The sequence below is a fragment of the Zootoca vivipara genome, chromosome 6 (assembly GCF_965207765.1).
Source record: "Zootoca vivipara chromosome 6, rZooViv2.hap1.1, whole genome shotgun sequence".
Classification (NCBI taxonomy): domain Eukaryota; kingdom Metazoa; phylum Chordata; class Lepidosauria; order Squamata; family Lacertidae; genus Zootoca; species Zootoca vivipara.
In genome coordinates, this window is record NC_142589.1 from 51,383,176 (window position 1) to 51,394,979 (window position 11,804).

The following is an 11,804-nucleotide window of genomic DNA, read 5'->3' on the forward strand; positions in this document are numbered from 1 at the left end:
GCAGGCACATTTGAATAGAACATTTACCACAAGGATAATGTTGTCACATCAAAATATCACTCTGGGAAGGCAAGAAGGAGCAGGCATGAACTCCCATGCAGAGTAAATGTCCAGAGACTGATTTAGAGACAACCTGGAGAACAGCTGGGTGCAAAGCTGCACCAACTTTGTTCAGATACTCTGCCAGTACACTCTCAGTTCTTTTCCCCCCTTTTCCCTTATTGTTTTTATTGAATGATTTTCATGGATAGCAAAGGTACATATAGCATCTACGTTTTCAGTTCATGGAGTCCTATCTACATTTGGTGTGAGATACTGCCATTATAGGCATTGTGAGGTTGGGGGGAGGGGAAAGAGGTGGGGAGAGAGAGGTGGGAGAAAGAAGGGGGTAGAGTTTTTTTCTTCTTTTGCATAGTATATGTGCAAGGTTTTTGTGTCACTGTCATGTGGATAGGTTCTGCATCTATTCGTTTATTAATTTTCGTTGGTAGTGAGAGAAACTGGGGAGCCCAGGGCATGGCTGGTTGCATTCAATTGATTGAAGTGAGGTAGGGTGTGTGGGGGGGATTCTATGCTGTTGGAGGGTTTATGTTGGTATCTTGTTGAGCTGTGATATGAAATAAAGGGCAGCCACATTAGAGTGAAGGCATCCTTTTGTTTGTCCCCATGCTAATTTCATTTTTTTTATGCCCTGACCTGGCATGGAGGCAGCAGGAGGGGCAAGGTTGGTGCAAGTGCAATCAATCCACATCTACATGTAGTGAACTAATGTCTGCATAGAGCATTAGGGAAAGAAACAGCACACAAGGATGAAAAGAAGCATGAAGGTTAGACTTTGGAAAACACACAAGTAGGAGGACATCAGATAATCAGATCAGCAGAAGTTGAAGGTCACTGAAGAGAGCTGAATACATGCAAGATGGGATTAGGGATAAGACTGCGCAAGGCTTCAAACATCAGCAACATGGAAAAGAAGCAGTGTGGGGAGAAGCAAAGTGTAAGACTCAGGAGTCAAGGCTTCATGATTTTGGATCTGAGCAGCAACCTGTGCTTCATTTTTTTAAAAAGACTTTGCCAAAATGAATTGCATCTCATTAAAAAAAATTGCTGGGAGGGAAAATATGGCATAGACTCAGCATGAACAAAGTCTTTCTTCATACAACATATAATTGAAATATGGAATTCAATGCCACAAGGTGTGGAAAAGGTTAGTAACAGACAGCTTTTTTAAAAGTTTACAACCGCCTCCCCCAGCTCGAAGTTTCAGACTACAACTCCCATTGTCCCAAGCTATCATGGGAGTATGATGCTGGGGCTGATGGGAACTGTAGCCCAAATCCTTTGGAACGGGCTAGACTGGGAAAGGCTGGTCTGTACAAATTCAAGGAGGTTAGGTCTTATCAAAGGCTATTAGCCCACAACAACTAAATGGAACCTCCACCTTGAGAGACAGTGTGCTTCTAAATAGGGCATCCTGACAGCAAACAGTGGGGTAGAGTGGGGGTTGCCTTCATGCTCTGTTTCCCAGATTCCCAGAAGACGCTTTTGAATGGCCAATCATGAAAACAGGACATTAGACTGAACAGATCCTAGAGTCAGATCCTGGAGGAGTCTTTATGCTTTTGGCGCTTGAGCTTATGCTATCAATCTCTTCTCCTCTGCCCCACTGAGAATGTGAAGCACTAGGAAAAGGAAGAGCAGGACCCTTGCATCAACCCAAGAAGATGGGTCCGTCCTCCCTCCACATCCAGCTTCAAGGACTATTACAGCAGCTGCCAGGATAACTGCAATTCTATCCCAAAGGTGTTGGCACTCACCCAGAAAGCACTGCATGCTGCCCAAGACAGTCCACGGACATTGCAGTTGCCTGCAAAATAGGAGAGAGAAAGAAATGAAGGTCCCTCACATTAGCTTAGCTTGTCAATACATCCATTGCTTAGGAAAAAGAAGAGAATGTTAGGTTGGAAAATTTGGTGGTGGGGAAAAGAGAGCACTAGAGTCAACCTGACAGGGATGAAATAAACCTGATTAAACACACAATTCGGGAGAAGAGCTACACACACTTACTAGAAAGTAAGTCCCACTGACAACAACAGGATTTATCTTCGCGTGGGCACGAGTAGGGTTGCACTCTAAGGAAAGGAGTTCAATTTAGAGCAGAGGGGGAGGCAAGTGAGCTCTTGCCTGCAAATGCACAAATCACCTGCTCCAAAGATACTGAGATTTAAATATATATACTCAGTATGCTTAAATCCAAGCACACCCAATTTAAAGGGCTGCAGCCCCTCTTCACGCCAAGGGGGGTTTTTGTCCCTATTTTGCAAGTTCCATATAAGTAATGGAAGCAAAGAAAAGGGAAGGGCAGGAAAATGGTACTAATTGTTACTATTAAAAAATAGTTATCGTGAAAAACTAAAAACTAAAACATTTTGGTTGAAAACAACCTTTTTCAGGAGCACTGGGGGGGGGAGCATATTTGCAAACCAAAATACACACACAAGCACAATGGAATAGCCTGTGATAAGAACTTGTAGTAGACAAGACATATCATAAAACCTAAAATTGCTAAAGGCTTTGGTATGCAGCCTGGGAATGCTATTTGATTTGCCTTTATTCCTTGAGACTCAAACAGCCTGAGTGGCAGGAATGACCTTCTAAAACTGAGCATAATACACTGTGTCCACACCCTCCCCAAGGAAAGAGATAGCCTTGCCAGTTATTCAAGACCTGGCAAATTCAAGGCAGGATTGCTGCAATGTGCTCCCCTTGAAGACTGTTCAGCAACTACAGCTAATCCAAAATACCTGCCCTACTCTTCAAGGGGGGGGGGCGGTCATTCATTTGGTCAACACATTAGCGTAAGACCTAGGATAGTAGCTCTGTGGTAAAGCATGCAGTAGGTCCCAGGTTCAGTCCCTGGCATCTCCAGGCAGTGCTGCATAAAGACCCATCTCAGACTGGAGAACCACTGTCAGTCGACAATACCTAGCTAGATGCATCAGTGGCATAACTTGGTATCTACCTAACAAGGATCACATCCTGCACCTCAACTGCTTTGCTGCAAATTGGCAGTGAATCAAGGCAGGTAAAGAGCAGCTACTGCAGTGTTTTGGTAGTACTTTTCCCAGAAAGACATAGGACAAATGGAATGAGCCTGCAATGCAAACTCAGTAAACTTGTTTTAATAAAAGCACTTGATCTGCAAGCATATTGCACTGCTCGATAGCAATCAGACTACCTTGAAATGAAAGAGAAACACTATGAAAGGCAGCAAGTGATTAGAAGCAGATGAAACGCTTGCCTTTCCAGCCTCTCCTTGCTGTGCTTTTACGCTGTCAATGTGACAGACTAGGTCAATAGGTAAACACAACAGCTGTTGGGAGGAATGGAGAGAAAGATGAGCTCAGTTCTGGAAGGAGAAATTCCAGCATCAGAAAATGCCTAAAGGGCTTGGGAAAGATTTCTTCATGACCTCTGAAAGGCTGCCCAGAGCCAAACAACAGCAGAATCTCCTTCAAGTGGGTCCTTGGGGCATCCATAATTGCTCCCGTTATAGAAATACCTGCTAGCAGACTTGCACTGAAGCAGCTGCAACACTTGCAAGGAATCCAGAGCAGCTCAGTGACAATTTTTAGATTTGCCACAAATTGCACTCAAAAGATTCACATATCTCTGTCCTGAGTGCCCAACTAGCCTCTATGGTCTAAGTTTTTGGAAAGCAGAGATCCAATTGCTGTTATCCATCTGGTCCCTGCAAGGTCTTTCCTGACTGAGAATGTTATCTCTTTTGGATGTTTATGTACCCCACCTTTTGATTGAAGGGTCCTCAGGGTATTTGTTTCTCAATAGCATAAATGTGTACGCATTTACTCCTAGAGTCTTGGAAGACTAGGAAGCAACAAGTAAGGATCCCACATGCTGGTCTATACTACCGTATCAGATGTCATGATGCAATTAAAAAAGGCTTCATTGCATACTTTGCTGCAATCAAATACTGACAAATAATAGTCAACTGACCACCATCCTCATCCTAGTTAAAAAAAAAATAGTACATCATCTGCACACATTTTTCCATGAGGTTTTTTACTCCCATCCCCCCTCCAGTTTACGTGCAGAAAAGTATTGTGACTTAAGTATGGGGGATGCTGCACTTGAAAAGCCTTTCAGGAAGAGTTTGTCTATCTTATTCCATAACATACTGCACAGATATTCCTCAGTAGATATATCCATTACTCTATGTAATGAATTTGTCTCCACAACAGTAGCATTCTGGAATGAGGGGCTTCCACACAAGGAGCATTCACACGCATTCAATAGTTTTCTAGGATGTGGAGGAGAGATGTTTTATTTATTTATATTTGCCTCTTCTCATGCTCCTAGTTGCACACTTAAGCCTCATTTCAAGTAGAACAAGACAACAGGAGAAGTTGTCATACCACGAACCATTCTGCAAAGAGCACACATCCTGCATGGGTCTCATCTAAGCCAGGACAGGTTAAACAGAGTTGTCCAAAATTCCTGTCAAGTACTGTCTGCTGCAGTCAGATAGAAAAGTGCTGAAGTGAAACGACGAAAGGGTGTGTTTAGTCTATTTTTCAAACACTAAATGTAACCTTTTTAAGTATGTTTTTTTAAAAAAGGCCCTGTTGGAACAGACCAAAGGCCCATCTAGTCTAGCATCCTGTTCTCACAGAGGTCAATCAGATAGACTATGGGAACCCCATAAGCAAAACCCAATAGCAACAGCACTGCTTCCACTTGTGCAGGGGTCAGCAAACTTTTTCAGCAGGGGGCCAGTCCACTGTCCCTCAGACCTTGTGGGGGGCTGGACTATATTTTGAAAAAAAATATGAACCACTTCCTATGCCCCACAAATAACCCAGAGATGCATTTTAAATAAAATGACACATTCTACTCAAGTAAAAACACACTGATTCCCAGACCGTCCGTGGGCCAGATTTAGAAGGCAATTGGGCCGGATCCAGCCCCTGGGCCTTAGTTTCCCTACCCATGCACTTGTGGGTCCCAGTAAATGGTACAGAGTGATAAACAGACTCCAACAGCAGTCACAATGGAACATGAGATATGACACAGCTGCCAAGAAGGTTGCATGCTATATGGCAACGAAGATTCTGTTTCTACCAGTCAGCTTTGAAAGTAGGCACTGGTTAAGTGCAGCATGCCTTCAATCTCTATAAGAAACACAATACACTTATTTTACATTACTTTAGAAGTGGCACTCCCCAACAGTTGTATAGAATAAATTAGCATGAGCAAGCTATATTCACAGAAACTGCCTATGGCATACCCCAATGCAATATTCAGGAAGCCTTAACTACAAATGTTAATTTCCTCAACACTATTTTTAAACCAATCAGTACAACAGATCACTGTATCTTTGTGTAAATTCAGTTCTCACATGACAAGCTTTCGATTTTTTTGAAACTGAACAGCAGGCCGCAATCAGTACACCATCTACAAGATGGAAGCGACGGCAACTTTTATTTTTGTTTTTGTTTTCATGGGACGACATTCAATTTCGTTGTACTATGTACAATGACAATAAAGTTACATTTATCTATCTAACTAACTTACTGTACAAGGATGCTGTACAAGTGGAGCACATTACAAATGGAATTTTCAGGTGGTACAGGGACACGGGTGGCGCTGTGGGTTAAACCGCAGAGCCTAGGGCAGGGGTCCCCAAACTACAGCCCGGGGGCCGGATGCGGCCCAATTGGCCTCCTAATCCGGCCCGCGACGACCCCCGCCGCTCGCCGCCGCCGCCCGCTCCTACGGCGCGCAGCGGCGCTCTTCCAGGTCGGAAAAAAGCGCCAAAAATCCTTTGTGCGCATGCGTATGGGCCTCTCCCGACCCAGAAGAGGTCATTTCTGGTGCACTTCCGGGTCGGGGGAGGCCCATACGCATGCGCACAAACGATTTCCGGCGCTTTTTCCGACCTGGAAGTGTGCCGCCACACCAGTAAGCGCCCGTGCGCATGCGCACGGGCGCGCACTCCCTCGCCCGCCGGCCCGCACGGGCGCGCACTCCCCCACCCGCCGGCCCGCACGGACGCGCACTCCCCCATCCACCGGCCCGCCACGCGATCGGCGCGGTGGGAACCGGCCCAAAGCCTGGTAAGTCTGGGGACCCCTGGCCTAGGGCTTGCCGATCAGAAGGTCAGTGGTTCCAATCCCCACGACAGGGTGAGCTCCCATTGCTCAGTCCCAGCTCCTGCCAACCTAGCAGTTCAAAAGCACAAAGTGCAAGTAGATAAACGGCATTTCTGTGGGCTGCTCTGGTTTGCCAGAAGCGGCTAAGTCATGCTGGCCACATGACCCGGAAGCTGTATGCCGGCTCCCTTGGCTAGTAAAGTGAGATGAGCGCCGCAACCCCAGAGTCGTCCACGACTGGACCTAATGGTCAGGGGTCCCTTTACCTTTACCTTCACAGAGATAGCACACTGGTAAAGGGTCTCATTTTAGCTGCAAAGCTATTATTGCAGCTCTGTAATAACAGCTTCAGAAATGAATGAATAAAAACCACCACTATTGGAAAAAGGAAGCTTCTTTACCCTCCACCCAAAATAGACACCCATCCATCTAGGTGATAAGCAGAAGCCCAGTATCCTATTGGGAGATGGGGGAGCTATTCCCCCTTGGCAACAACACCAGTAAGAGAAGTAGACAAGGGCACATTATTCACCACTGAATAAACTTTCAACGGTTACTGTCCCTGGCTTAACAGGTCTTGGGGCTGGAAGTAAGTGATACTATCTGCCCAAAGAAGTAGGATCATGAGTGGCACCACAGGAACATCTGGAAGACTCCATACAGCAGAGATGGAGCTCTCCAGATGTGGCTCTCCAGATGTTGTTAGACTACAACAAGAAACAATGCGACATGAAGGCAGGCAATGTTAACCCCGCTATGTGGAAATTCCTTGTAGATGACCACAGTGCCTGGAGAAGGGTCACATATCCACAACAGTGACCAGACGAGAAACGACCACTGGGAGGAGCAGAGAAAAGAAACATCATGGTGCATTTGAAACAGTGAAACTGGGTACCTTCATCTGCCCCAGCTGTAATAAAGCATGTATCTCCTGTATTGGCCTCTACAGCCACAGGAAATAACTATGCAACAGTTTGACTTCACCCCCAATAGCACACTCTTCCATTGACCCTTGTCTTGAGACAGACAGATGCCAACAACAACAAGAAGGAGATTCTGACTAAACATCAGGAAGAGCTCTCTGACAGCAAGAGCTGTTTGACGGTGGAACGATCTCCCTTGGAAAGTGGTGGACTCTCCTTCACTGGAGGTTTTTAAGAAGAGGTTGGATGGCCATCTGTCATGGATGCTTTAGCTGAGATTCCAACCCTACAATTCTATGATTCTATGAACTAGCACAATCATCTATGACCACTGCCCATGGTGGCTGAGACCAGTAAGAATCCAAATCCAACATCTAGAGAGCCACATGCTCCCTACCCCTAACTTAGAGGACTCTGAAAAACACCTGTCCTTTCCCCCACCACTTTTCAAAGAAACGCAGAGTCAAGAATCACATGCTGTCAATGGCTGAAACCACTGGAAGCACCCACTGTTCGAGAGGCAGGGAGAGAGAGGCTTGTTTCTCTTTCCTGAGGAATTTTCTTTGGTAACAATGCAGGAAATATCTTCCCCAGTGCCTGCATATGATGATCAGCAAGGTTTGCATGAAATGGTTTCACAGACCAGCCAAGGACTTGGGCCAGATTACGGTAATCCCAGAGACTGCAGGTTGGCTGTTGTGAGGATGCTTGCCTAGATGAGCTTTTTACATGATACACCAGTGTGTTTCTTGTGAGGGAGGAGACAGGCGGGTCCTGCAGCACTTTAAATGCTAACAAAATTATTTACTACTAGCTGGCCCTGCCACGCGTTGCTGTCACTCATCCGTGTGATTTCCCCCCACCCTGTCCCGACCCATGACGTATCACGCCCCTTCTTCCCCCCACCCTCGGCTCATCCCTGTGACTTCTCCCACCGTGTCCTGACCTATCCCATCCCCTCCTCCCCCACCCTCCACCCAGGGGAGTCAGTACCTCCATTCGGCCTAGTCTGTAAAGGCTTCGGCCTAGTATGTAAATGGGAGCCAAGGTGCTGTTAAGAGGGAAGCTTTTATAGGTGCAGTATCAGTGTAGTCGCCACTAGAGGGTGCTGGTTTGCAACCTGGTTCTTTCCCCAGCATGCATTTTTGTCTGAGTGGTGTGTTTTGAAACACGGGGTTTTGGGGTTTTTATATGGCACAGGTGTGACATCTGTCTTAGCAAACTTTCCTATAGCCTTCAGACATTTGCATGTGATGTGTCAAAATTTCACCTCAAACAGTCAAGTGGTTTTGGTGAAAAGTGGAAACACACCCACATGCCCAGTTTACATTTTTATACAGTGGTACCTCGACTTACAAACGACTCGACAACTGAATTTTTTGACTTACGAGTGGGGCAAATGGCTGCACGCTTACGAATTTCTCGACATCGGAAACCGCAGCGGTTTTAGACAGGGTTTTTTCGACTTTCGAATTTTTAGATGGGGTTGCTTCGACTTACGAATTTTTCCATTTCCAATGCATTCCTATGGGAAATCGTGTTTCCAATGGCGCTTTTCGACTTACGAATTTTTCGACCTACGTAGGTGCCTTTGGAACGGATTAAATTCATAAATCGAGGCACCACTGTATATATAGATGACATAAGTTTCCTGAAAAGTGAGATTCAATCCACAAAAGCTTATGCTGCAATACAATGATTTTGTGGTGGACCACTTGAAAATTGCTGAGGTTTTTGGTCAGAGCGCTTAATAATCTTTTTTGCTGCTGTTCTACAAATCAAGGTATATAGTGTTTTAATAACCACAATCAAGCCTTTCTAAGGAGATGACTAAAGAAAAAGAAAAACACTTTTTCTTCAATACCAGCACCATCATCAAAAACAGCACCTTATTTGTTGCAAAATTTTGAAGTTAGTTCTTTCACTTGTTCTACCTCCACTGTCCAATGCCAGCTGCTGGGAATCCCAAGTGAGAAGAATTCCTGTTGCACTCAGGTCCTGCTCTCAGGCTTCCCTTTGGGGCACATTGACCACTAGGAGAACAAGATGCTAGACTAGTTTGGCCTTTGACCTGATGTTATTATGAAAAACATGGGCCCTAAATGCCCCTTAAGCTGGCAAATGCTTTGGGAAAAATTGTTGACCTGCAAAATTTTACGGACCTCATTAGCCTATTGGATAATCCACTCCTGATCAAAATACCCCTGGTATCCATCATCAGAAAAAATAAGGTTATCATTAAGCTTATTCATGACCTTGTAGAAAAGCATCTTAAAGCAATGTACAGTATAAAAAACACTAAATACAAACTAAGCTCACACTACCATTTGAAAACCCCTCATATTGCTCTTTATCTAAAGAAGTTGCCCTTTCCATTCTATTGTACCTTTAAAAAATGCTTGTTGTAACAATCTTATGTTGAGAGCTTTGTGAGGTCTGCCTAAAAAATGGTATATAACTGCTGTAAATAAATGGGTGTCTTAGGTGACAACAGTCTTAACACAGAAGTTATGTTCTTAAAAACTCCCTCTACACACACACACACACACACACACTTGGGCTTGCCATCAATTCTGATGAGTTCTGCAGAACTCGAATTTTTATTTATTTATTTATTGGCAGCGTTTTTGTTGGCCTGGCAAAGAACGGTGTTGCCCAAAACTGGATTTTGAAGTTTTCGGTTGAGGTGAAGCCAGCCCTCTTCAGCAAACCAGGAAGGAAGGAGAGGCGCCCCAACTACACCAGAGGACGCCCCCCACCCCGTGTGACGCGTCAAGGGCATAGCTGTCAAGTTCTCCCTTTTTTAAGGGAAATTATCTTATGCTGAATAGGCTTCCTCGCGAGAAAAGGGAAAACTTGACAGCTATGGTCAAGGGACATGGGTGCACCCCACCCATGGGTGGTACGTAGGAAGGAATAGAGAGGGAGACAGCTGCTCCCCTCCCCTCGCAGGGAAGAAAATTGTGTAGGAAGGAAGAGACCGCAAAACAAAAGCCCCGCCGGCCATCCCGCTTCGGCGGAAGCCGAGGAGACCCAGTTACCTGCGAGTCCCGAAACTCCACCACAACATTCTCGCTACTCCAGCGCGCCGCCATCTTGGACTGCCCAGGAAGCAGCTGAACGCTGGAGCAAAGCGGGCGTGACGCAACGCGCGTCGCGCACGAGGCCTGCCGGGAAATGTAGTCCAGCCTTTAGGAGACCTGAGGAAGAGCGTGTGGCTCGGCTGTAGCGTTTTATACGCTCCAGCGCCCCGCCCCTCCTTCACCGTCTCCTTCAATAAAATAAAATACAGCCTTCTCGTTTTGGGAATGGGTGGGGTTTGAAAACACGTGGAGCCAGTATTCAGTTTCTTAAATTGCAAGGGCTAAGGAAGTCACATCTTGTGGAAGAAGCCAGATGTTGGGAGGGGGGTGTACCCGCGGCATGCTCAGAAGCTCGTTTCCTCATATTTCCCCATATTTGTTAATTGGTCTCTTAAAGCCACTTTCCTGGGCCAGCTCATCCAAAGCGGCTTACAACATTTTAATACTCCACAATGGCCGGACAATAAACTGGACAACCAATAAAGAAGCCAATTAAACAGCATGATTTCTAGGCAATAATAAAACAATATCACGTGGAGGGGGGGTGGAGAAGCCCAACACGATTCCCCAGGTTCGTTGGAAGCTGCGTTATGCAGTTCCAGATATTTGGTCTTACGTGAACTCGGAGATGTGGAACAGTGGAAGGCTTTAAAAGAGAACTGAACAAATTCGTGTGGGATGGTGGCAGTGGATGGCTTACAACAGGGTAAGGCTACCAATGGCTACAAGCCACAATGGCTATGCTCTGCCTACACTGCTGAAGCCACTGCGTCTTGAAAACCAGTTGCTGGGAATTGCAGCAGGAGAGAGTGCCCTTGGGTTCAAATCTGGTTGGCATGTCGTCGTTGACCACTGTGAGAACAGGATGTTGGACAAGATGGGCCACTTGCCTGGTTCGCAACAAGCCTTTATGTTCTTATGTCCCTCCAGCACAGAAAGATGCAGTAATGTTCATATTACACTGTAGCAGGTTTACTTTACATTGATTTGTCCTAACAGTTGAAAACAAGCTCTGCTGTCTAGTGCCCCCTGATACAAATGGTACAGTAACAAAACTCCAACAGAAGAGCTGTTTTATGTCGCAGCAGTGTCCCCCTCCCCCCCGCAAAGAAAACCTGAAATTGGGCTTACTGTACTATTAGAGTATTAAGAATAAAAATTGCTCAGAGGAGCTCCACCCTGTAGATGCCTCTGAGACGTTAAGATACCAGTAGTAGGCAGCTTTGGAGTGGGTGCAGCTGCTCTATAAGCAAAAGAATTAAGTTTCAAAAGCAGGCAAATGAGAAGATTGAACAGCAAAAGATCTGGGGTTGAGATCCATTGGGCCACCCCCTAACTACACCCCTGGTTATGGTTCACATTGGAGAAGAGGGATTTAAAGTGTTATACAGTATGCTAATGTCCAATGTTGTTGTCCCCCCAACACTGGCTTACTGCTGCACATGGTCACTGTGTTAAAAACCATTGAATCTTTACTTCGATCAATGAATTCCACAAGCTGATTATGGGTGTCCCAGACATCCTGTTAATGGAGGATTCATCCCGATTTGTTTGCAAAGGAGGCCAGACGTTGGTCATTTACTGAGCAATCAGCCATTTTGGGGGGGCTAGGCAGTGTCTGCGTA

The 11,804-nt window shown here is 45.7% G+C and overlaps 1 protein-coding gene across 3 annotated transcripts in view; it reads right to left on the reverse strand.

The window, feature by feature from the left end:
• Positions 1–10,243, reverse strand: part of WDR59 (WD repeat domain 59) — a 46,306-nt gene extending 36,063 nt beyond the window's left edge. For 2 of the 3 annotated variants that reach the window (XM_035118626.3, XM_088672130.1), the window contains exons 1-2: positions 10,138–10,243; positions 1,818–1,867 (exon numbers count right to left, since the gene is read on the reverse strand). In XM_035118626.3, coding sequence (XP_034974517.3) covers positions 1,818–1,867; positions 10,138–10,191 — 104 coding nt within the window. In that variant the 5' untranslated portion in view covers positions 10,192–10,243. The remainder of the gene's footprint in view (positions 1–1,817; positions 1,868–10,137) is intronic. The other variant, XM_088672129.1, reaches the window with a different exon arrangement.
• Between the last annotated feature and the right edge of the window lie 1,561 nt (positions 10,244–11,804).